At 36.1% G+C, this 27090-nt stretch overlaps 2 protein-coding genes across 3 annotated transcripts in view; both read right to left on the reverse strand.

Moving 5' to 3' along the window:
- Window positions 1-27090, reverse strand: part of LOC126977458 (protein smoothened) — a 599797-nt gene that overhangs the window by 276515 nt on the left and 296192 nt on the right. The gene's annotated exons all lie outside the window — the stretch shown is intronic.
- Window positions 43-7980, reverse strand: LOC126977533 (uncharacterized). Of its 2 annotated transcripts, XM_050826392.1 has the most exons (4): window positions 7884-7980; window positions 2407-2544; window positions 474-657; window positions 43-341 (listed from the first exon to the last, which is right to left on the reverse strand). In XM_050826392.1, the coding sequence occupies exons 2-4, from the start codon at window positions 2486-2488 to the stop codon at window positions 59-61; spliced, it is 549 nt and encodes a 182-aa protein (XP_050682349.1). In that variant the 5' UTR covers window positions 2489-2544; window positions 7884-7980; the 3' UTR covers window positions 43-58. The 2 variants fall into 2 exon arrangements, with proteins under 2 accessions (XP_050682349.1, XP_050682348.1); XM_050826391.1 differs by lacking the exon at window positions 7884-7980 and having other exon boundaries at window positions 2407-2603.

A 27090-nucleotide genomic window follows, 5' to 3' on the forward strand; every position in this document is an offset into this window, starting at 1 on the left:
ATAATTTATAGCGTAGTACTTTTCTGTGTATATTAATTTATTTGTGAATGATTTACGTTTATTTAGGAGGTCTGAAATTGTCACTCTGTAAAACTTTCCGTGGCTGTAAAGATCGAATAGGTGGCGGAGCTATTACAATGTTAAAATAGTTTCCCATTCTTGAAACTTCGGTTGCTTTTCCGGGCTTGACTTCATTGACTCGATTGAAAGGAATTCTTTCGTTTTCGTTAGCATCTTGTGCTTCATCTGGTCTAGTGTGTCGTCTTTGTGTCTTGAGATTGTTCTTCGGTCCACTTGGCTTACTTGATCTTTTAGTTGGAACTGGTATTCCCATTTGCGTTCTGAAATAAGAGATGTGATATAATTAACAGGGTTTTAACAGGGTCTTCATCAACAACTATTTAATAGATCCCTAATTAAAACTATTTACTTTATAATATAATGATAGAAAATGATATTGAGAGAAAACATACGGAGAGCACTCTTGTGGCAGAACACATTGATGAGTCCTATCGTCTCGTACATAAGGATCCTCGCACACGCAGCCAGGTTCGCAGTATGGGTAGCACGGCCGCAGGTGATTCCGTGGATTATCACAGGATACCTCGGCACAGCCTCCAAAACACGGTTCGTAGATTTCGTTCGACCAATAGCATGCTATAAAGAAAAATAATTTAGGGTATTTTTCTTATAAGAGTATATAAATGAATATTTAGTTAGAATTGGCACAATATAATATTTTTGAAGACTTAGTAACAAATATCTTTTAAAAAACTTCGCCTGGGTTCCATCATATTAGCTGGTAAGGTTTACGTCAACGCTGACTTTAACATAGACTGTGGAATGTGTTGCACCTTTTATTCCTTGACATTGTTAACGTTAAAGTTACAAAGTGACATATCATAGCACAAGATCCCTCTGCTCGATTCTGCAGATATTTTTTGTTTTTTGATAAAACTAATTTTAAATGCTCCCTATGCCATGTATTAACGATAAGATTTCCTGTAAGAAATTGGCCGCAATTACCTTTGGCTAATTTTCTGATATAAATTGCAACTATGATTTTTTTTATTATTCATTTTAGAGTACGTAAAAAATTGAGTAAAATATGGATTGTAGCTCTCAGTCAGCCGCAACATTAGGGTTGCCAGGTGTAAAAAGGTATAACTTATATTGTTGATTATTTACAGTAGCACGTTTTTGAAGTGAAACTTCTTTAGAATTGTTGTGATTTCAAACCGGATGCAACGGAAAAAACGACAGGTAAGAGACACAATCACAAAAATGTGTAGCATGAAGCCGGCAAAGAATGAGACAGAAATATGCATACTATTTTATTTTTATGTATGACGCGTGTAGGTATACCTTAATATGTTTTTATGTCATACGCACGACTTATAACTGCATAGACACCAGGAGAACATAAATATGGTAGCGGTGTTAGTAATGTCTTTCATAGCGGTTGAAATAATGTGTCATCCTAGCAACATGTACCAGGACTTCATATGCAGTTTAGAGGTTCATGCACAATGCAGGTTTCACTTCTGACATGTGTACTTAGTACACACGCATTTTTTTTTAAATTTTATACAAGATTAAAGTTTTATATTTACTATTTACGATAAACCACGGTTGCCCGTTAAAAAAAAGGGCAATTAAAATTAGTTTAATCATATAAACCTGCAGAATCAAGCAGTGGGGATCTAAGGCTAAACGTATCAATTTAATAGCGAATATTTATTTTAAACTCTTGATAGGTCGCTATTTAACATTAGCAATAGATTTAACCGCAGGTTGGACAGTTACGGTTAACAGTTAAAGTTATGACGTCATCTAAAATTGTCAAAGGTGCAACACATTTTTTGCTTAACTGGTACTTTATTTATACATGTTTGTTATTGCTAAAGCTAGTTGGTGCAACCCGGCCTTAATGAATTAATTAATAGTTCTTTCCATGTATGAATACAAACTTCCCAAACAATGGCCAGTTGGTTAATTTGAGACGTGAATAGTTTATAGAACTTAGTTTCTTGAATAATTTAATAACCGCACAGCTTGCAAGAATATATGAATATTCTTGTCATCTAGAACGTGCAAGGTAAGAAGGAAGAAGAAGACCAGTATGTGGGTATTACGGAAGGGCCCTCAGTCGAGACCTCCAAGTTACTCTCACTTCACAGGATGGCATCTATTGGGTCTCTATTCTAGAAGGCATCTTTTATGAACAGTTATAAACACAGTTACAAAACACACGATGACGGATTACTTATTGAGACATCTTCTGGAATACGGACCTCTCACAGACGATCATGGATGACGGTTCTTACCTACCATCATAACTGCCTTCAGCCCGATTGACCCCTCAACTAAAAAAGTATAAAGTATTCTATTAAGTAATTCAATTACCTTTAGCAATCTTTTCTTCATCCCTTGAGTTAGCACATAAAAACCACAGACATGTCAAAATAATATTTACGTATGTTCTCATTATACGAATGTGTATTACTGTTACAAATCAACCTTTACGGACACTTCAATAATGATCTGCAAATAAATAAGCTATTTATTGTATTAAAAATAAGGTTGGTATTCAGTTGAGCTATAGTTAATTAATATCGTTAAGACGTTCTATGTGAAAAGGATAAGGTCGTCATTGCAGTGTGATAAGGGTTCGTGTTTGGTAAACACGAGGAAAGGCCGGTTAAGCTGCGTTTGATTGAATTATTAGCACGGCTACCTGTGCCCCACGCAGTCACGTTCGTTGTACCACGGAGATAATGTGAACGTAATAGAGTGCCGCGATATTTACAGCGAAAACGTGATGTTTAACACAAACTTGTACCATAACTCATGTTTACGTGAAACTTGCAAGCTTAACAACATCGAGACTTCGCCTTCTGCAGCGTTTGGCTTTATTAATTATAATTTCATTAATTATTGTTTTAAACTTATGAAGAGCGGACATACCGAAACGTGATATCCATCACCTCATACGCTATAGACGCCTACGAGAACGCGTTTAGATACTATAATAATAGAAATACAGATATTATATAAATCCCAATGGATCGTATAAAATCAACAATTAGCCCGTAGCGATTTTTTACGATCATTACCTGACCAATCACGATATGTTGTGATCTGACCAATCAGCATGCAGTACCTCGCGCCCGCTCACCTCAGTTGATTGACTGAATTGTTTGCATTGTGATTTGTGAGGTATTAAGAGTTAACTGGATAAGAATAATATCATATCATGATTTTATAAGAAAATTGGGTTATTTATAAAATTATTATTTATAAAATTGAGTTACTTATTATTGGAAAGTTCCGGCGGTCATATTGTGTCTTTATCAGTTCAAATTCATCCATTGACACTTTTTAATCCAAAAACGCTTTTTTCCTAGAAATTCCGGGGTTCGTTCACTAACGGCCGTTCACAATATACTATCCACAGATAGAGATAAATTACTACCTTCTACTGTCAGTAATTAGCTGTCAATAATCTGAAGCTGTTCTAATATACCCGATAAGTCATTCTTATCGCCAGTTCACTGTTGTAATTTCCATAGATACTTCTATCACTGGTAAGCTATACGTCGTCAGACAGACAGCGTGTACGGATAAGATGAGTTACCGTCGATAAGTTTATTGGGACAGTAAAGTCAATGATTTTTTATCTAAAGTATGCCACAACCGGAGATATAATATTGGGAACGGCCGTTAATGGAGAGAATTAGAAGCAAACTCTTTGGAACCCAAAATAAGTAAATACTGGCTTATAAAGCTGAAATATTAATTGAATTAAAAATATAATTAGGATCTATTATTTATTAAAGACTAGCTGAACCAGCAAACGTTGTATTACCATTTAAAGTAATAAGAAAAAAATCAATATGTATATATAGGGTATAAAAAATAGATGACGACCGATTCTCAGACCAACCAAATATTAAATTGTACATAAAATCTTCCAACTACATGGTAGCTAAAATTAAGTATGTTTTTTACCTCCAGAGAAAGTTAGACAGATACAAAGATTCTAATTAGTTATTCATTTTAAACTATTCTTTTAATTTGATTTCTGAACAACGGGGGACACATCAAAGGAAAAACAAAATTGTTGGTTTTATTTAATTCAGAACACTTTATTATTTATTTACCTTTTAAACCTTCCCTGGACTTCCACAAATAATTCAAGACCAAAATTAGCCGTTATTAGTTTTAGCGAGACTAACGAACAGCAATTCATTTTTATATACAGGGTTACAGGAAAAGTTGACCTAGATCTATTAAGGGCGTGTAGTACACATCATTTCTGTATGATTTCACTATGGAACCCCCCATCCTAAACTTAACCGTTTTCGAGATATTCAAGTTTTAATTTTTTTTATGAAAATGCCCAATTTTTCGGCTATTGAATTGAATATTTTGAATTTTTTTGACTCTTATGATTATTTTTTTGGTTTTTAACATGAAAAATGAACTGTTTAATGACCTGAATGACTAAAATTGCACGTAAGTTAACTAAATAGGTCATTCTAGACGATCGAAACTTAAGAAAATAAGTACAAAGTATAAAAAAATATTTTTATTTTCTGGATATCTCAAAAAATTATTATGGCACTTGCTCTGCAGATATACTTAAAAACATCTACATTTTATCAGCTATCCAACGAGGTATAACATTCTAGGGTATTTATTAACCTCAAAGGTGAAACTTAGTTTCTAAGGCTACATGGTAGTCAGAATCAATAGCGCTTAATCTAATTAATTTGACTTAAGTTCAGCATCATCATTTCAGCCTACTTTTCGCCGGCTTCCACTACTGAACATAGGCCTCCCTCGGCTAGGTACAACCTTCATGCATCCATCGATGTCCCGCTATATATAGATAGATGGAAGTCTTTTTAAATTACAATTGAAAGCAATTTTATCGCAGATCGTCGTGTTGTCTATTCTTTCGGCTGTTGGTATTTATCTATTTGTACTTTGATCTATGTATGTTTAACGGAATTTGAATAGATAATAGCAAGGAAATTTGCATTTTCTGTGGACATGTCCTAAAAGTATAAGGTTTTTATAAAATATTCGCTTAAAATTTGTTCTTTGTTATAGGTAATAACTTTAATAGGTCTTAGTAAGTATGAAGCTCAAAAACATAATTAAGTATCATTGCCGTAACAGACTTTCGATATATATTTTTCGTAATTATACTTCTTTCGGCGGGTTTGGAAAAAATGATGAGAGTGGATTACCAGAGCTGCATCTCCAGTAGGATTGTCAGCCGCATAACTGCATGTTGGAGGCGTCCAGCATATCATCAATGTGCAGAGAAAATATTGAGATAGCACAAAGCCCTGGGGTACTCCAGGGTTTGCAGGCTTTGAGTTGGAGCAATATCCATTGACAACGACCTGTATGCTACGCCCAGTGAGGAAGCTGGTGGTTCGCTTACAAAAACTCTCGGGAAGCCTAAATAATGGAAGTTTCGAGAGAAGCGCTTCAAAGTCTTCGCTTTGTCTAGACCAGGCCAGGCCCTCTCTCTTGCTTACGTTAGTCCTCATTCGATAAGATATACTTCTAGTGTAAGACATATTAGAAGACTGCAAGCCGATCAACCATAGCGATTAGCGAAATCCGTAATGACTGTTGTTGATTAACTGATGACCCACATATCAAGAGATGGCGGAAAGTTCACCATAATTTTGTACAGCATTACGGTCATAGTAGTAGGCTTGTAGTAAGACGAATCCTAGCTGATTCCTTTGATTGAATGAATCCTTGATGATTGACTCATAGGATACAATTCAAATATAATACATGGATCACATCCGTGAGTATTCATTTGCCTTATTTGCACAAAATCAAAGTTTAAATTAAATAAGTCTATTCAATGAGGTTAAAAATAATATTTACGAATGTTAAGGTTACACATTTTAGCGCCCCTCCGAAAAAATTGAGTTTGAAAATTAACAACTTTAGCATTTTAAAAATATTTATATAATCTGTGTAAGGTAAGGCAAAAATACTCGATCGTTTCGAATTAATTGAGTGTTAAAGAAATCAAAAGAACGAGTTCAATAATATGTATTATCATCATCACATCAGCTGCAAGACGTCCACTGCTGAACAAAGGCCTCCTCCATTACCGTAGGTCCTGCACTGCCCTCATCCAACCTATTCCGGCGATCTTGACCAGATCATCGGTCACTGTGGGGGGCCTACCAACACTACGCCTTCCGGTAAGTGGTCTTCACTCGAGGACGCGGCCTACTGCCCCAACTGCCATCTGTATGTATGTGCTATGTGCCCTGCCCACTGCCACTTCAATTTCGCAGTAATTCGCGCTATGTCGGTGATTTTGCTTCTCCTACGGATCTCCTCATGGTGAACCAAAACACATTTTTAATAAATTGCACACGATAATTTGTATCGTGCAAATTTATAACGTGTTATTAATAAACGCGAAGTGAAGTTATGCTAAATTTAAAACTTAAAGTGTTATATTACCCTTGTCACTACAGAATTACATGACAGAGAAAAGTAAATTTAAACTTGGAGTAATTTTACATTGGGTTATAAATAAGACAGATAGGTCATAATTAGGAACGAAATTTTTATTTATTTATTTATTTATATAACCACACTACATCCATCATTACAGGTTTAACCTAATGTGACAGAGTAATGAACAAATAAAGTTACACAATACTATCATTGAAAAACATATTTCGTAAAAGAAAAACTTAATTAACTAGATAATATTATTCTAATTGAATACAATCTATACATTATGCAGTTCTAATGAGTTCACTCATCGAATACGAGAACAGGTCTAAGTGTTCGGACATCGCGTTGAGCACCCGCAGCGCGAAGGTTGGTGCGTGCACGAGGCACCACCAGCAGCAGTGGTCGCCGCCGCCGTCCTACGTACTCGTCAGGGACACACAGCAGTACTGACTCCATGAGCCTAGGAATGTTTATCTAATTACTTTACTATCAAATTACTGTCTAATTACTTTTAGTAAATACATAGCTAAAGCGACTTCTCTTCTAACCTCAATTTTGTAATAACCCACCATGCCTAACAGAAACAAACTAGGATACAATAATGGGTAGCCCGGATATACCCCAAACTGCTTGAGATACATGAATCTAATGAACTTATTATGTATACGTTCAAGCATAAATTTATATTAAGCCTTATGGGGAGACCAGATTGCAGAATAACATTCCAAATGGCTTCTTACCAGTGCATCGTACAATGCTCTCAAAGCCCCGATATTTGTAAATTGGTTTGCTAGCCGTAACATTAAACCTAAGTTACGATATGCTTTCTTACAAATATCAATAATATGGGTCCTAAAATTCAAGTCAGCACACTCCTAAGTCTCTGACCTCAGTCAGCCATTCAAGTAAGTTTCCTTCCATATGATATGGATGATGCTGTGAAATATGTGATCTGCTAATTGATAATATTGAACTATATTTATTGGCATGGAACAGTCATGGCTCCTCTCGATATTTGAGAGTGCAAACGCCCAATACGCCCCGCACAAACATAACAAATACACCAATAAGGAAAGAAGTGCATATTCTGCGGTTACAAAAGTAGGTTACACATTATTAGCTTGTTATCATCCATTAAAACCTAGAACGTACTTATTTTATCTCGACTCCACACAAATAAATGAACAACAACATCGAATGTTGCACGAGTATGCAACACCACGTGAATTTCTAACATAACTGAAGGGATCTACGAAAATATATCATACAGTTGGAAATTGAGTTGTTTTATATAGATGTGGAAGATATCCGCCCACGACAAATGGCGCGTCGATAAAATATGATTGTGCGAGATCTTTTTTATTACTTACCGGATTTTGCTGAAAGAAATTGTAAGCTTAGTGACTTCAGTTTATATTGCTGCAGATAGACGAGGCTTCAAGAATCTTGCTCAGCTGGGGATTAGGATCAGGCAACCGAAAACGCAATCAATTTAGGGTTTCTCTTGTTAATTAATTACGTTAATTAATTAATTATTATTTTTTTAGAGTTTTGTACCTGACTGGTAACTGACATGAAGCCTATAATTATATATACAGACCGTCCGACGTCAGCGGGGTGTATGACGTCATAAACCATATTAGACACCTACCCCCTTATTCATAATAGTCTGCTAACTTAAAGCATTGCTAATTCTCACTCTGTCTTCTTCTATTGACCTAAGTCAGAATGAGAAAAAACACTCCTTAGCGGCTGTTTAAAGTTAGCGGACCATTATGAATAAGGGGGCTAAAATTTTGAAACTGTGAGTATTGATTTTTGCCGGTATTCCAAAACATCAATGTAGCGAATAGCAATATGGCCATCACTAAATAGAAAAATATATTTATAAAGTTCAGCCAGACACGTTCGCACATAGCCGATTTTTTTGATTACTCTTGAATCATGTGATACCATTTTAAGGCTATTAAATATATCGATTTCAAATCAAAACAAAACCACTTCATTGATCAAGGTCAATAAAATAACACGTATGAATGTATTTTTTTTTTCTTTTTACAATTTACGACCAATTCGGAAAAGATTGAGATTTTATGAGAAGAAGTGGCAAGACACTCATTTTATGAGACTTTATAAGAATACTAGCTGCCTCGACAGACGTTGTTCTGCAGATAATAAAAAAAAAACTGTTTTATAGGAATTTGCCAATAATCAAATTTCAATTTCAAATCAACAAGAATTATTTCGTAAGAAATGCTCCCTTCATTATAACAAATAATGAAATTGATTCACAGCGGAACTGTCAAACCGGTCGTCACTAAATTCTCTCATAGGAAATATGTCTATATAAACAATTATTGAAAGTAAAAATAATTATTGGTCCCAAATCGAAATAAAAACTATCCTATCTCTCAAGTTGGACTAAACTGCACTCGATGAAGTAATCCCCATTAAAATCCGTTCATTAGTTTAGGAGTCCATCGCCGACAAACAACGTGTCACGTAAATTATATATATTAAGATATATAAAACTATAAATAAACTATAAATGTATAAAATAACTTTAATTTTAAATACATGAAGCAGAATTTCTGATAACAGGATTATCCAGACACCACAAGAAGCTCTCCTTCATGAGCATGAAGCATTGACCAAATTTCACCGAGTCAATTGTAAGTATATTAACATTAAACCATGCCGATAATACCTTGGTTCTAAAAATCAAATCATCCATATGCAATCCTTCATTATTCTGGCATTGCTGCACTCTAGAGAGATTGTTGAGATGTTTTGGATTTCTGTGCGAATACGATCCTTTAATTCGTCAAGAGTCTGGGTTGGTTGGCTGGAATGCAGGGGTTTTTGATCACCATGACATAGTGTCACTCCAATAACGACAATTTTGTCTATTAACATGCCCATTTAGGTGGATGTGTGCCTTGTTGAGAAAAAAAATGTTTGTAAAACTGGTGAATCGCTCTACCATTTCGTTCGCAAACTGCAACCTAGTGGCATGGTCCTGAGGCCTTAATTCCTGCACCATTTGGATTTTATAGGAATGTAGACTTAAATCTTTCTTGAGAATGCGGTTTAATACATCATTATCTTGGCACGTTAAGGACAGCAGACCGCTTTCGAGTTGGTAGTCCAGGTTGGTCACGAACAGACGATTTTACTCGCTCCACGTTTTCGGGGTCCCTCGACTAGGCCGGCCAGATCGAGGTAAATCCATTGTTGAACCCGTCTTATCAAACTTGAGCACACATTATTTAATTAACACACCTGATGGAGCTTGATTTTTGTATCGTATCTTGTAATTATTGCAAAACTTTCGCTGAGCTAAGGTCGTAGAATCGTTGTTTCGATAGTACTCGCGTACACAAAACGCACGTTGACTACCGCTGAACGACGCCATGGTACTAAATTCCCATTGGCCGCTCTTGCAATACGTAACCCCTCTATCCCCCTCCGCCACCATTGCTAGACGCGGTAACCGGTTCAAATATTAACGGACTTTTGGACCAGCCTGTATAATGTTTTGAACAGTTAAGTTTAATGTTACTTAAAATACGATTGGAATCAATTAAGTCATCTAATATTTTGAAAAGGAAAATTTGATCTCTGTATTGTCTACGCTGTTGTAAAGATAGGTAATTAAATTGAGGAGTATTACAAATTTGAAACTGATAATTCAATCTTAAAATAAATTTAAATGTCTACAAAAGCGATTAAACTTAAAGCGCAAGATGCGTTTAATAGCTGAGTCCTCTCCAAACAAACAGCTCTGAAATATCAAGGTTTTTGCTGCGTTATTTCGTGGTTATTTCCATGCCGGAACTCGTATTGATACTAATGTCAAAATACATATATGCAACACACCTACATCATCATCATTATCATCAGCCGGAAGACGTCCTCTGCTGGACAAAGGCCTCCTCCAAGGATCTCCACGAGGATCGGTCCTGCGCTGCCCTCATCCGGAGTATTCCGGCGATCTTGACCAGACCGTAGGTCCATCTTGTGGGGGGCCACTACACCAACCAACACTACGTCTTCCGGTACGTAGCCGCCATTCGAGGACTTCTCTGCCCCGCCGGCCATCTGTCCGTCGAACTATGTGTCCTGTCCACTGTCTTTTCAGTTTTCTGACAGTGTGTCTCACATTTTAAAAGTTAGGAATTAATTAATATTTTTTTTTCTTTTATTTTATTAAATTAAAGTTATTATATTTATAATTCCTTTATTTCATGTGTGGATTGATACATCTATTGTGTAGTATATCTATGTACTCAATAACTATAACTATGTTTTTACTTATTAATTTACATTTTTTTTACTTAATCGTATAAGACATTAAGTAATTGTTATTTGAGTATTTTGTTGCATCATTTTGCATATATTGTAATTAAAATGATTTGTAAATTTATTTGAAAATAAGAATCTGTAATACCATTCTGTTTTGAAAAGAGCAACCTTAGAGTTTCTTGCTCGTTCTTCTCTAAGGAAATCTGCCTTTCGAATATCTGTACAAAAAAATTACATATATTTTATTTTATATTTAGTGAAATAAAATATTTTTGATTTGATTTGGTTTGAATTTACTTTAAAATGCATTCATAATCAATAACTGACTATATTACTAACAGTAGGTAATAGAGTATATTTTGTCTCTTATACGCAGAACCTTACCTAGAAAAGGGGATATTTTCATTATAATACTATAAAACAGCTATGGCCGCTGCAATTATTGAAAATTAAAATAAACAATATGTTATGTTTTTAAAGTGATAACCCTCACTTCTAGGATTCATACACAAATAAAATTTTAAAAACAAAATTTTATGAACGATAACCAACTGAGCCAACCGTTCGAGTAAAGTATCGTTATAAAATCTTGTTTGCTTTGTTCACCTCTCAGGTTATGGCTTCATCTACAGGATCCACTCTACAGTTGATAACCTGCTCAACCCCAATATTTGCATATTAGGAAATTGACTTGAGATGTCGCTCTTGTAAATCTAAACAGGTCGTAGTTCGAGTCCCGCATCGTTCATAAAATTTTGATATTCAAATATTATTTGTGTATTAAAATAAACAATTGTTCTGCGGAGTTTTTAATTTAATAATATATACTATGGATTAGATAATTCATGTAAATTGAATACTTAAAGAAATTCAGTACATAGTTAGCATAACCAGTATCAATTATCTTGCAAACTGTGTTTATAAACCGTAAAAAATACTTATTTTATCGAAAACAACAAATACGACTTAAGACCAGTTCTAATTAAGGCCATATGTAAATTTAATATAATATATTGCCACACGGCGTGTTAAACACAAAAACTGGTCCTTACATTTTGTTCATATTAATTTAATTTTAAAATGACAGATAAGATCACATAATAAGGCAATTTAATAATAATTTACACAGATTCTTAGGATTTAGCTGAGTGCGATATTCTAAATGAAAACAATTTTTTTTTGTCCAAAAGTCAAATCCATGTTCATTGCGCTTAGAGGCTGCATAATTTAATAATTTACACCAGACACCGAGACATGGGAAAGACTTCTCCATGTGATGTTTTTGATATGTTATTTTATTTTAAAGTTTTAATTACTTTTATTGTTTTCGGAAATCTTACAGCTAGGCATTAGGTACTAGTATTGGTACTTACTGGTATAGATGTTTTAAATTTTGAGTATGTCTTGTTTTCTAAACGTTTTTTTAATAATTTCATCAATTCGCTTTATCAGTCAAATTCCTCCGTAACATGGTCAGAATTCTTATAGATAACACTTAAAGCTGACTCAGCCAAGTCTTTGCTGATAGTGCTATTATCTTGCCAATTTTAAACACAATATATTTGACTGCCTAGGCTCCAGAGACCGACTGACTACGCCACTTTGCGAAATTGTGGTTAAATTAAAATGAACTCTATATATACTAACTGAAAAGCTTGGAATCGCTAACAAATGAAAGATATATCGTCATCTATTTCCTTGGGGCTATAGATCGTCTTATGAGTAATTTCTGTCGATCGTGTTGAGAATAAAAGAAATCACGGAAGTATTGGGAACAGACAAAACTAGCAGATATTTGATTATTTTGATTTACAAGGAAATTATATATATATATATATACAAGCTGACCCGACAGACGTTCTTCTATAGATAATAAAAAAAATATTTCGTAACATTTGCTCCTAGTTGTTATAATGAAATTGTTTCACAGCAGAACTGTCAAACCGTGCGTCAATAAATTCTCTCATAGAAAATATGTCCATACAAAACACATAATAGAAATAAAAATAATTATGCTTCCCAAATCGAAATAAAAACTATCCTATCTCTCAAGTTGGACTAAACTGCACTCCATGAAGTAATCCCCATTTAAATCCTAAACTAATAGTCCTCCTAAACTAATGAACGGACAAACAACATGTCACGTAATTTATATATATTAAGATATATATAAAACCGTAATAATAAATACCGGCAATTCATTATTAACAGTAAAATTATGGCATATATTTGCAGTTAACTAATTACGTGAACGACCGATCGCCATGGAGTTCTTTGGGGATGCTTTTGTCCAGTAGTGGACGTCTTCTGGCTGAAATGATAATGATGATATCGTTGCCAAACTTGGGCACTCAATAAATATCAGACGAAGAAATTAAAAGTGACGCAACTAAATATAAAAAAAAACTAACTGAGCATTAAACTTTAGTCTTTAAAGACAAAATAACGGAGAATGAAATAAGGTATAAGAGTAAACGTAACAAGATTTGCAAAAACAGTGAAATGGAATTGGGTAGGCCACAAATCAAGAAAGATGAAGCACTATAACAGAAGGGTTCCCATTAGTCGACAAAAGAAGAAGACGAAGACCTGGTATGAGATGGAGAGACTATAGTCCCGCGCAGATAGGAATGATTTCTCCAGCAGTAAGTATATATATAAAGTAACAAATAAATAAATAAACAACAATTTGAATTCGATGGCACTGATAAAGCATAGTGGTACAGTAAAGAATGTACTAAAATCCGTTGGTACTAAAAAAATAAAATGAACATCAAGCATCAGAGTTCAATGCGGCGCCTTTTTACTAAAAATAATCAAATATTACCTACAGAACGACTTATTGCAATACTAAGAAGTAATAATTAGTTACAAATCTGGAATAAAATTACAAGGCTGTCTTGGTTTTATATAGAACTAGCTGAGCCGACAGACGTTGTTCTGTACATAATACATAAAATACTGTTATTAGGAATTTGCCAATAATATTTCATTACATCAAGAATTATTTCGTAAAATATGCTCACTGTTGTTATAAATTGCTTCACAACAGAACTGTCAAACCGTGCGTCAATAAATTCTCTCACAAAAAATATGTCCATACAAAGCAAATATTGGAATTAAAAATAATTATGGGTCCCAAATCGAGATAAAAACTATCCTATCTCTCAAGTTGGACTAAACTGCATTCCATGAAGTAATCCCCATTAAAATCCGTTCATTAGTTTAGGAGTCCATCGCGGACAAACAACGTGTCACGGTTTTTATATATATTAAAATATCTTTTTGTATTTATTTCGTTCTTCAAAATCGCCCATTTATTTATAATAATCTGTGTTATTCGTTCACTGATCGCGAACAAAAGAACCAATACAGCATAGTTCGCATTATGGCTAAGTAGAAGTGGTTTTTACAGTGTGTCATGAATCATATTAACACTTGGGGTTTTTCCCATAACTGATTTTAAACAACAAAAATTTTATTAGTCTTTTTTCATTGTATTTAAAACTTTTTAGTTGCCTGATAAGTCAATTGATTGAGGAAAATGGAGTACATACATATTAGCATACATGACGGGGGAAGGCCGATCACATGTGGTCACGGATCACAGGTGAGGATCTTCGTGTGAAATAGAGTCTTACAAACACATGGTATGATAATCAGCAAGAAACGTTTCACTTCACAGCTATAATATATAACGTAATAAAAACGTGGTGTTCACGGCATGCGCGCGCGACACCACCGCCTCGCTCGATAGTTCTTCCCTGATTGACGGATTGGCGCTCGTCCGGCGCACGCTCTTGCCCGCACTCGCAGCGCATGCCAATTACATCAGAGCTAAGACGAATAACGAATAATCTTCGTGCTCGCTTTTTGTGCTCGACGTTCTTGACTACGACATATACATAAGTTTACTACAAGTAGCGAAAAATTAGTAATTGACGAGGGCCAATTCCAAAATCCAAATTCAAAAATGATATTTATACATAGAAAGAGTACTTCTCATGACAACTGTAATAATTCCAAAAATTAGGATACTTGATTCTATTAAAGAGTTCCGATATACAGGTGAGCTCTATGGTACTATCACATGTAAATTTGCTAAGATAATTTATACGTCTAGATAGAATTTTTGCTGCTAGACAACCGATGAAAACAGGCCATGTTTTAGGACCAGTGAATGGAGAATGGCCTAAATATTGCGAATAATGCGTTGACGTCTTCTCTTCAAGAAACAAATTCTTCAGAAACAAGCTATATTATGATTCTTGAAATCCAGCTGCGATATGAATATCGTGAATAATTTCGCGGCATTTAATTGTAGCGTGTTTGTCTTAAGTGGTTTCGCGGTAACGGTTAGCTTTGGAACAGTAATGAAAATTTAATTATTAAAACTTTCGTAAGTCATTATTCAATTGTCTATCAATACGGCTTTACTCACGTTTTTGTCGGTGTCGGTACCGACTAGTTTCGGACCATTCGGAGGTCCTTCATCAGGGTGAGTGTGGTGGGTGGGCACTCGGAGCTCAAGTCCGCAGTAAAAGGTGGGACGTTATCGCGAACCCAAGCTAGTCGGTACCGACACCGACAAAAACGTGAGTAAAGCCGTATTAATTAATAAATGACCTTGTTTGCCCTTGATTAAATTATACAATCATATTTTTATTGAATACCTTCTTTACTTCGATATTTAACTTGTTTATCATTAAAGGATTTTTTAGAGAGGAGGACAGATATTAAGTGATCCCCGCCATTCACACTCTCGGTGAGAACCGACACCAGAGGAATCACAGGAGCGTTGTTACCTTTTATGAAAGTAGCCATGTTGTATCCTCCTGGAAAAACAGCGTCGGTCATAATATTTACAGCTGATGAACGGGAGAGTAACTCGTTTCACGTAAAATATTTTTATTTAGTTTATTATTGGGGTGAAAACTATTTCGGAGACAAGTTTTATAATCACGCCTTATTTTAATATTAATACTTAATATTATTACTATTATTTATAATATTATTAAACTAGCTGACATGGCAAAAATTGTACCGCCACATAAATTAAAAAAAACTCCTTGTCATATATATATATATATATATATATATATATATATATATATATATATTAATTTAAGTATTCGGCATTTTCGGTTTTTACTATATTTTGTTATATGTAGCAGTAATATACCACACTCTGTCATAATTTCTGCTTACTATTGCGATTTAAATAATAATATATATCTTCTTTAATATATATAATAGATATCCACCTATGTATTGACACATGACGATATCTCTGGAACCAAAAGGCCTAGAGACTTGAAATTTGGTAGGAATATTCCTTTCGCCAAGTAGAGGTCAGCTAAGAACGAATTTAACGACATTCAACCCACAAGGGGTTTTAAATTTAAATTTTAACAAAAATTTAAAATTTCTTAATATATATATATTATCTTCTCTTATATATATAAAGATTTTCTCTTATATATTTAAGAGAAGATATATATTATTATTTAAACCGCAATAGTTAGAAAGATAAAATTATGACAGAGTGTGGTATATTACTGCTACCTATAACAAAATATAGTAAAAACCTAAAATGCCGAGTTCTTAAATGAACAATATACAAACTTAAGAATGTATTCAAGAAGTACATATATAGTGTGCGTTTTGTTGGTTATCTTTTTCAAAGGTAAGAAATATTTGGTGTAGAAATAGAAATATATTTAATATATTATATAGGGAGTAACAATTTAAAAAAATACTGGATAATATTTGATTTATTTACATACATTCTTTTAAATACTTACTGAACATCATAACCTTTTTGTGTTTATTAATTGTTTGATTTTTATAAATTTAATTTACTCAAACTAGCCATAATATTAAGAACATTGTTTATTTCTCTTTAGTTTCAATTAGTATTGCATAAACATTTCTTTTTGTACCTAACATTGAATACCACAATGTTTTTCATAGTAAGAAGTGGATAGCGTATCTGACTACAATTTTATTAGACTTATATGTTATTTCTTTATACCTACTTTGTATGTTTTAGCTGTTTGCTTTTCCTAATAAAAAAAAAGAAAAACAATAATATAACATATTGCAACAACACTTAGTAAACGAGAATCTATATGAAGCTACATGAGTTCATAAAGGGGCTATGACATTTGGAGAAGAAGTCATAAGATACTCCCAGCGAATTTTATAAATCTGTAATCATAATAAGCTTAACGTATTAGTTGTAAGTACCTAATTGGTGTGTATAGTGATTAAGCGGATTAAAAGTTGTACGTGCGACAGGTCACTGACACAGCTTCCTTGTGCGGTGTTTCCGGGACGACACGACATGGGTACCTTCAAAAAAAGCGCGTACACCTTCCTTAAAGGCCGGCAACGCTCTTGTGATTCCTCTGGCGTTGCAAGAGAATGTGGGCGGCGGTGATCACTTAACACCAGGTGACCCGTCCTGCTATTCCATAAAAAACAGTAGACATATGTACCACACAAGTACAATGCATTATCCTCTATAAAGCGGTAGATTCGATATTTTTTTTTTTACTTTTATAAGTGTCATTTCAATGACCTGCATGAATAAAGTGATTTTGATTTGATTTGATATATAATCTACTATATAGTGTGTCTGTGTCCTAGTATACTGACAAGTATTTTATTGTAAAATTGAACAGCAGGAACTATGAAAAAGCCCTTAACTCTAGCTAACTTATTCATGTATGTATTTCCAACTCGCACTTGGCATACAAGAATAGGATAAAAGTACGACAGAGAGAGAATTAATATTCATTAGAAGACACGGGATCAGGTTTGCAATCACTAAATTATTGTGTTACGGAATATCTACACAGGTATTAAATAAACATTAAGATTCGCTACACGTCACCCAATAATCGAAGATAACTATATCCTGTATATTATTGCTTTTGGTTTCCTGTGTATCACTTTGAAAATCATTAACATTATATTTATTTATTTATTGAAAAGACCAACAGCATTAATGTTACAAATGAGTCTTAAAAATTAGTGCCAACAGCCAATTACAGGTCTCTCTATGTAATCAAAAAATAAACTAATGAATTTTCAACTTAATTTACTTTAATATAATAATATGTATAGTTCAAAAACGTCATTATAAGAACAATATTATGCGCTTGAATGCGAATTTAATATTAGGTCCTTACATATGAAATTAGCGTATTTCGTAATGGCCACTTTAATCACGATGTTCTCCTCTTTGGTAAGGAATTCCAAATTCAAATTTGTACAGCTATTTACTCATGTATTTGTGCTTCGATGACCGTCATTCATTTGTTTTTTTCTGTTTGCGTCACTCATTTTACAAAATGGAAAACTTAAAGTATCGCATTATTTACGAGTACGAGTTCCGCCGTGGCACTAGTGCTGCGGAAACGACTCGAAGGGTGAATGATGTGTATGGCGGTCATGTTGCAAAAGAAAACACAGTTCGTTTTTGGTTTCAACGTTTTCGTCCTGGAAATTTCGAACAGAACCTGCAGAACAAGCCCCGTGGACGGCCTGAGACCCAAGTTGATAATGAAGTATTGAAGGCTATTGTAGAAGCGGATCCATCGCAAACCACGTCCGAGTTAGCTGCAGGCTGCGGTGTTAGTGATAAAACTGTTTTAATTCACTTGAAGCAAATTGGGAAGATTAAAAAGCTTGAAAGGTGGGTACCTCACGAATTGACTGAAGCAAACCGGCAAACGCGCGTCGACTGCTGCGTTACATTACTGAACCGGCACAATAATGAAGGTATTTTAAACCAAATCATTACCTGTGATGAAAAATGGATTCTTTACGATAATCGGAAGCGCTCAGCGCAATGGTTGGATCCTGGCCAGCCAGCCAAATCCTGCACTAAGCGAAAATTAACCCCAAAAAAGTTACTTGTAAGCGTTTGGTGGACTAGTGCCGGTATTGTTCATTGCAGTTTTCTCAAATCTGGCCAGACTATTACGGCTGATGTCTATTGTCAGCAATTGCAAACCATGAAAAGCTAGCGGCTAAACAACCTAGGCTGGTCAATCGCTCCACGCCACTGCTACTTTACGACAACGCTAGACCACACACTGCACAACAGACGGCTACCAAATTAGTAGAGCTTGAATTGGAATGTCTAAGACATCCTCCGTACTCCCCGGACCTTGCTCCAACAGATTAGCATTTTTTTCGAAATTTGGTCAACTTCTTGCAAGGGAAAAAATTTAACTCTGATGGGGCAGTCCAAATCGCCTTCACAGATTTTATTGATTCCCGTCCGACTGGTTTTTTTAGTAAAGGGATCAATGAACTACCTATGAGATGGCAAAAGTGCATAGAAAACAATGGTTCATACTTTGACTAATTAAACATATAATATTTAAAAATATTCGAATTTTTGTTCCTCCCATACAAAACGTCAATTTCATATGTAAGGACCTAATATATACATCTATTATTCATCCGCAGGGCATTTGCCGCTCTTAATATACCAGTTGTCTTACTTAGAGCCAAATGGTATTATCCGCCGCGATGGCAAGCGTCCTGATGGAATGATGCTGGTGTCTTGGGCACGGAGAAGGGCGCTGGTGTGGGACGTGACTTGCGTCGACACTCTGGCTCCTTATCATGTCCAAGTTACGTTAGTTAGTACTGGGGCTGCTGCTTCGACTGCCGAAGACGGCAAGCGTCGCAAATATGTTGGTCTCAGTGAGTCATATATCTTTGTGCGCTTTGGTGTCGAGACACTTGGCTGGTGGTGCCCAGAGGCGCGGAGAATGTTCAAAATACTATCTTCGCGCCTCAACAAGGCTACTGGAAACCCAAGCGCTGGCAGCTGTTTTGGTCAACGGTTCAGCCTAGCTATCCAACGCGGAAATGCTGCGAGTATTTTAGGTACGCTTCCACGTAATGATAGTTTTAATTGTATGTAGTCATAGTATTGTAAATATAGTTATAAGATTTGTTTTGTTTGAATAAATTCAAGAAGTCTATTATTATATTATGTTATAATAGGTTATAGTGTTTATATTATGTTTGGATGTGTATGTGTGCGTGTAGTGTGTGTTTGTGTATATGTACGTGTGTTTACTTATTTGTTCGTTTTATATTGCTCCTGTAACATTTTTCGTATCTACTGTATTCATTAATATTTAAATAATTTCTTTTTTGAAGATAGTTTTACTGCGATTATGATTGTCGACATTCGAAAAGACTTCATTGTAATTGTTACAAATTCTATTAATGGGAGAATTTTAACCATAGTTCGTCGTGTAAAATGATAATGACAAAAGAGGCGTATTTCTCGTTCGTTTTAGTGGTCAATTGTAGTTAATACTAGCAAGTAATGTTGGGGATTTCAGAAGATTATTTATTATATTAAATAAGAACATTGTATCTAATATCATTTGTCTGTCTGCTAGTGAAATTATATTATGATGCATGCAGCCATCTTTATAGTTGGATTTATTTTTATAACGAAAGTTAAGGTGACATAAATTTTGCTTGAATCTTTTCTAGTTTTTCTATATACGTTATATAATGGGGCGACCAGATACAATTAGCGTACTCTAAGACACTACGCACGTATGCATAGTAAGCTGATTTAATATCTTTATATATATATATATAAATTACGTGACACGTTGTTAGTCTGCGATGGACTCCGGAATGAACGGATTTTAATGGGGATTACTTCATGGAGTGCAGTTTGGTCCAACTTGAGAGATAGGATAGTTGTTATTTTGATTTGGGACCCATAATTATGTTTATTTTCAATATTTCTTTTCGTATGGCCATATGCAAATTCAAATTCAAATATTTTTATTCAAAATAGGATTTATAATCTTTTTTTTTTTTATGGAATAGGAGGACAAACGAGCGTACGGGTCACCTGTTGTTAAGTGATCACCGCCGCCCACAATCTCTTGCAACACCAGAGGAATCACAGGAGCTTTGCCGGCCTTTAAGGAAGGTGTACGCGCTTTTATTTGAAGGTACCCATGTAGTATCGTCCCGGAAACACCGCACAAGGAAGCTCATTCCACATCTTTGTAGTACGAGGAAGAAAGCTCCTTGAAAACCTCACTGTGGAGGACCGCCACACATCCAGATGGTGAGGATGATATCCTAACTTGTGGCGTGTCGTGCGAAGGTGGAATTCGGCGGCAGGAATCAGGTTAAACAGCTCTTCGGAACACTCCCCGTGATAAATGCGGTAGAAGACACACAATGAAGCGACGTCTCTACGCAACGCCAAGTGATCCAGCCGTTCACAGAGCACTGGGTCCCCGACAATTCGAGCTGCTCTGCGTTGCACGTGGTCAAATGGATCGAGCTGATACTGGGGTGTGCCAGACCAGAGATGACAGCAATACTCCATGTGTGGCCGGACCTGCGCTTTGTAGAGCGCTAGTATGTGGGCCGGCTTGAAGTATTGCCGTGCTCTATTAATGACGCCCAGTTTCTTTGAAGCCAATTTGGCTTTGCCCTCCAGATGGCCACGGAATTGGCAATCGCTCGAGATTTCGAGACCCAGTATTCCGATACTAGGCGAGGCTTTTAGGGAAGTGTTGTCGAAGAGCGGTGATGCGACAAATGGGGTTTTTTTAGTGGTAAATGCGCAAACTTGAGTCTTCTGGGGGTTAAATTGGACAAGGTTCAATTTACCCCATTCCGCGACCTTCTCAAGAGAGGACTCGATAGAAGACACAAGTTTCTCCCGGCACTGGTCGACGATTTCCCGAGAGAGACGTGCATGGCCCGTGTATATGGCATCACCAGTGCTGTCGTCTGCATAGCAATGAATGTTGGAGGTGTCCAACATATCATTGATATGCAGAAGAAACAGCGTGGGAGACAGCACACAGCCTTGGGGCACTCCAGCATTCACGGGCTTTGGGTTCGAGCAATATCCGTCGACAACGACCTGTATGCTACGCCCTGTGAGGAAGCTGGAGGTCCACTTGCACAAGCTCTCGGGAAGCCCAAATGATGGAAGTTTGGAGAGGAGCGCCTTGTGCCATACACAATCAAAGGCCTTCGCTATATCCAGGCTAACTGCCAGGCCTTCCCCCTTGCTTTCAATAGCCGCAGCCCATCTATGTGTCAGGTATACCAGAAGATCACCTGCCGACCGACCATGGCGAAACCCGTATTGTCGGTCGTTGATCAACTGGTGACCCTCTAGGTATACCAAGAGCTGACGGCTAATTATGCTCTCCATGATTTTGGAGAGCAGGGAGGTAATAGCAATAGGCCTGTAGTTTGCCGGATCCGAACTGTCTCCTTTTTTTTGAATCGGATGGACAAGGGCTGACTTCCATGAGTCAGGGACTACGCCTTTAGAATAAGAGTGCCGGAATAAACGCGTTAGCACCGGCGTCAACTCAGGGGCACACGTTCTAAGCACGATTAGAGAAATGCCATCCGGCCCGCTCGACTTCCTGACGTCCAACGAAAACAGAGCTCGCCTAACAGTTTTCTGTCTGAACTGTACTTCAGGCATAGAGCTCTGACACCGCGGGATGGTCGGCGGTGTTTTTGCGTTGTCGTCAAGAGTCGAGTTGGAGGCGAAAAGAGTGCACAAGAGATCGGCTTTCTCTTTTGCCGTATGGGCCAGGGTTTCATTCCTCATGTGCAACGGCGGCATGGACGGCTGGCTGAAGTTACCAAGAGCAGCTTTCGACAACGACCAGAACTTGCGTGTTCCGGTCGGGTAACTGGAAAGCTGCTCGCCGATTTTGACGACGTGTTTTGATTTTGCACGGGCGATATCACTTATATATTATAATATATATTATAATCACTTATTGAACGTCAAAATCTACCATCCATTCAAAAGAGACTGCCTCAGACCTGAGAAGAATGGGCGCAAGAAACTCAGCGGGCTTTTTTTTTTATATAAAATATGGATTACAATGTAATATCGTACAATAAACATTTATAATTAAAGAGCCTGAGGGTGTTCGCTTTATTCCCAGTCCGTGGTGTCATTAAGAAAATCGTTTATGCTATAATAACCTTTCCCACAACCTTCCACTCAAACGTTTTTTAACAATTCTTTTAAACTTCGTAACACATTTGTTTTGTACATTTTCTGGGATCATATTGTAGAAGCATATACATCGCCCAACAAAAGACTTTATCGGCCGCACTGCCCCATAACAATATACCATAGGACATAATACTATATAAAGACGACGTAAGTAGACGATTAAATGTGTTAGAGCAATTAGAAATAATAAAACACAAAAATAACAATATGTTTACATTGTTGAATGAACAAACAAATTTAGTCCCATCACCTTTGTTACGTGTCTCTTCCGGGGGTAATACGTCACAACAGCCGACCAATCACAGCGCGTCATTTCATGGGGCGAGGGTATAAAAGAGCGGCTTCCGGCTCATTTGATTCAGTCTCGTGCCAGATTTTGGCGAGACAACACGTCCTGAGGATGCCTCGTGTAGAGGCGAAACACGTGTCGAATTGTTTTAAAGACAAATATTGGCGGAATTAACACTAAAGAAAACTTAAATAATTTGTATAATTATGGATTTCCGCAAAGTAACGCCTTATTCAATAAATTTTCTATACTAATCTCGCCGTATCTATGTCAGTTAACCGTCTGATTTTCTTAACCACATATGCTGCAGAACTAAGCCTATTCGCCATTCCTTCAGTATGGGGGCCCCACTGCAATTTGGAATCAAGAGTAATGCCAAGAAATACAGCAGATTCCACTGGTTTTACCACCTCTCCATTTAATAAAATATTCGCATCTACATATTTGAAATTTGGCGCGGTGAATTTAATATATTTGGTTTTATGACTATTTAACAATAAGTTATTGGTGCTAAACCAGTACACGATGATGTCAGATAGAGCATTGTTTACTTCGTCATATAAAACTTGGCTTCGTTTCACTTTTAATATAAGTGAAGTGTCATCCGCAAACAATACCACCTTGTGTTTTTTTTCTACAAGGTTAGGTAGATCATTTATATAAATTAGGAAGAGGAAGGGTCCAAGAATAGACCCTTGTGGTACCCCCATACCGAGAGGAGTCCCAGGAGATCTCCTACCATTCACCTCAACCCTCTGAACCCTATTATTTAAATATGAGATCAGAAGATCGAGTGCAGATCCTCTTATACCATAGTGGCATAGCTTCCTGACCAGCGTTGAATGTCGAACACAATCAAAAGCCTTAGATAAATCATAGAAGATACCAAGTGCATTCTGTGATTCCTCATCCGTAGTCGAGCGTCCCCTAGTAAAGCCAAATTGTTTTATATGAAGTAACTTATAAGTGTTAAAGTGAGTAAGCATTTGGCTTAAAATATTTTTTTCAAAAATTAGGCGATAGTTATTCGGGTCAGAAGTGAGTCCCGATTGAAATTTGGTGTAATTTTACTATACTTCAGAAGGTCAGGAAACACGCCATGTTCAATACAACTATTAAAACCTAGTGCTAGATATGGTGCTATGACGTCAGCAGTTTTTTTCATTTCTAAGGATCTGAAAGTTTTAAATATTTCTGCTGGGCTAACAACACTGAATTTGAAATTTTGTTTACATTCCTTAACATTTTGCAAAAGAAGTGACTCGGCAACACTGGTGGAGGAGACAAGGGTGCTTGAGATGGAAACTGGAATGTCAGAAAAAAAATTCTCAAAAGCAGAAGCTACTTCCTGCTACATTTTCTATGGGAGAATTTATTGGCGCACGGTTTGACAGTTCCGCTGTGAAACAATTTCATTGTAACAACAGGGAGCATTTATTACGAAATAATTGTTGATGTGACATCACTTGTTGAAAGTACTTATAAAACACTTTTTTTTTATTATTTACAGAACATCGTCTGTCGGGTCAGCTAGTATCATATATATTTAATAATATCTATTATAGTATAATATACACTGGCCTGCAAAAGTAAGGATCACACTTTTCAAATTAAATTTTTTTCTTAACTATAGAAGGTAGAGATTTAAGATTAAAAACGTTTTGTTGCAAATTTTATAGGGCTTAGAAACTAAAATTATACATTAGTAACATTTTTAACTTAAAAAAGATAAAACAATGAAAATAGACATTTTTAGTTTAGTGTAAAAAAATTCAACTTAAATGTATTACATGTTATTTAATTTTTAATAACAGGTATCGTGCCTCCTCGAGCTCTGATTACAGCTTCGAGCCGGTTTGGTATACTTAACACTAGGTTTTGGAGCCGATGTTGGGGAATATTCTCCCATTCTTCTGCCAGGGCCTGTTTTAGTGCCCTGAGGGTAGTAGGTGGTGGTCTGCGATTTCTGACTAGCCACCCAAGCTCATCCCAGGCGTGTTCAATCGGGTTGAGATCAGGACTTCTTGATGGCCAAGCCATCACGCTGAAACCGACCTCCTGAATATAATACTCTTGTACGATATGGCCGGGCATTATCATGCATCAGCATCGATCCATCACCCATATTTGCTAAATACGGCCCTGCATACTCATTGAGAATCTCTTGAGCATATCTTTGCCCAGTGAGGGTGCCATTTTCTATGGCTACTAGCTCTGTGCGACCTTCTGAAGATATGCCAGCCCATACATGTACACTGCCTCCACCGTATTGGACTCTTTCTGAGATGCAGGCTTGAAGGTATCGCTCACCAGGTCGCCTGTAAACACTTCGCCTTCCATCAGAAGTGTAAAGGGAGAATCGAGACTCATCTGCAAACAAAATTCTTGATCATTCTTCTTCATCCCACTGCATGTGTTCACGGGCATATCGCAGTCTCGCTACTCGATGCTGTCTCTCGAGTTTTCGGCCACTCGCTGGTCTTCGGGGTTTCAAATTTGCTTCAGCAAGTCTTCTTCTCACTGTACTGTCACTAATGTAGTCCCTCCGGGTCTGAAGGAGCTGTTGCTGGACTTCAACTGCATTTTGGTGGCGATTTCTTAACACAGTGGAAATAATATAACGATCTTCTCGGGCACTGGTACACCTGGGTCTGCCATTACAAGGTCTCCTCAGATGGTGTCCAGTCTCTTCGTACCTTCGCTTTACCTTCTGGACCGTTCGTACCGTCACACCCACCATTCTTGCAGTGCGACGCATACTGATGCCTAGTTCCAGAAAAGCCATGATCCTAGCACATTCTTCAACTGAAAGAGGCATGATAAATAAATGTAATGTGCTTTTTAGCATAAATTTTTAAACAAAACCCATCGATCTTGGATAAAATTTAAAACAGAAAGAAAAATGTGAATGGTAAAATTGTAATTCGGAAACGTCCACTTTGAAAAAGGAATGGTTTTGTTTTTGAAGTTTTTTTTCAGCCAATTCTTAAATGAAGGTTACCGACTAAAGTTTTTATGTACAAAATTAAATTCTCTTTGGAGTCTTTTTTATTTCGAAAGTATATCTTGTGAACTTAAAACGTTATCCCAATTTTAAAAGTGTGATACTTACTTTTGAAGGCCAGTGTATATTAATCATATATTTATAAAAACGATCTCAATATAAGCAAAGCGGACTTGTATTGTATGAACGAAGGTTTTTCATTAATATGACCTCATATTATCTTCGTATTTATCCTTATTCGTTGTCATTATATGAATAAAAAATAATAAGGGCATAGTTGTGAACGTTTATAAAACATTACTTCGCTAAGTAATTTATGTTGCAATTAAATAGTAATAATATTGACACACTTTTATACAAATTATCTTGCCCCAAACTAGACATGGATATATTTAATACAATATACTTAATTAAACATACATAAATACATATAAACATCCATGTCTCGGAAACCATCTATATTTCATCATATAAATGATTGCACAAATGATTTAAGTTTTCTTTAGTGTTAATTCCGCCAATATTAATTGTTCTTAAAACAATTCGACACGTGTTTCGCCTCTACACGAGGCATCCTCAGGACGTGTTGTCTCGCCAAAATCTATCACGAGACTCAGTGACTCACTTTGTCTGGAATTAACACTAAAGAAAAAAAATCATTTGTATAATTATGGATTTCCGCAAAGTAACGCCTGATTCAATAAATTTTCTTAAATGATTGCACCTACCGGGATTCGAACCTTAGTAGTCAGGCAGTAATGAAGGCATTTATTCAAAATTAAACTTGCCTTGTTATTTCTGCTTTGTATAGAAATAACTATCGTAATAATTGGTTGTCCATTATTTTGAAAAATGAAAGTATATTTAATTCTTACATATCGTGTTTTTAATATTCAAAATGTAGGCTGT

Source organism: Leptidea sinapis, chromosome 45 (genome assembly GCF_905404315.1).
Source record: "Leptidea sinapis chromosome 45, ilLepSina1.1, whole genome shotgun sequence".
Classification (NCBI taxonomy): Eukaryota; Metazoa; Arthropoda; class Insecta; order Lepidoptera; family Pieridae; genus Leptidea; species Leptidea sinapis.

Bases quoted from the DNA above. Each gene is read 5' to 3' on its own strand.
- LOC126977533 (XM_050826392.1), bottom strand. From the start codon at position 2,488: ATGAGAACATACGTAAATATTATTTTGACATGTCTGTGGTTTTTATGT. The intron at 658-2,406 runs GTAATTGAATTA...TTTTCTTTATAG, and splicing joins TGAAGAAAAGATTGCTAAAG to CATGCTATTGGTCGAACGAA. The intron at 342-473 runs GTATGTTTTCTC...CTCTTATTTCAG, and splicing joins CTGCCACAAGAGTGCTCTCC to AACGCAAATGGGAATACCAG.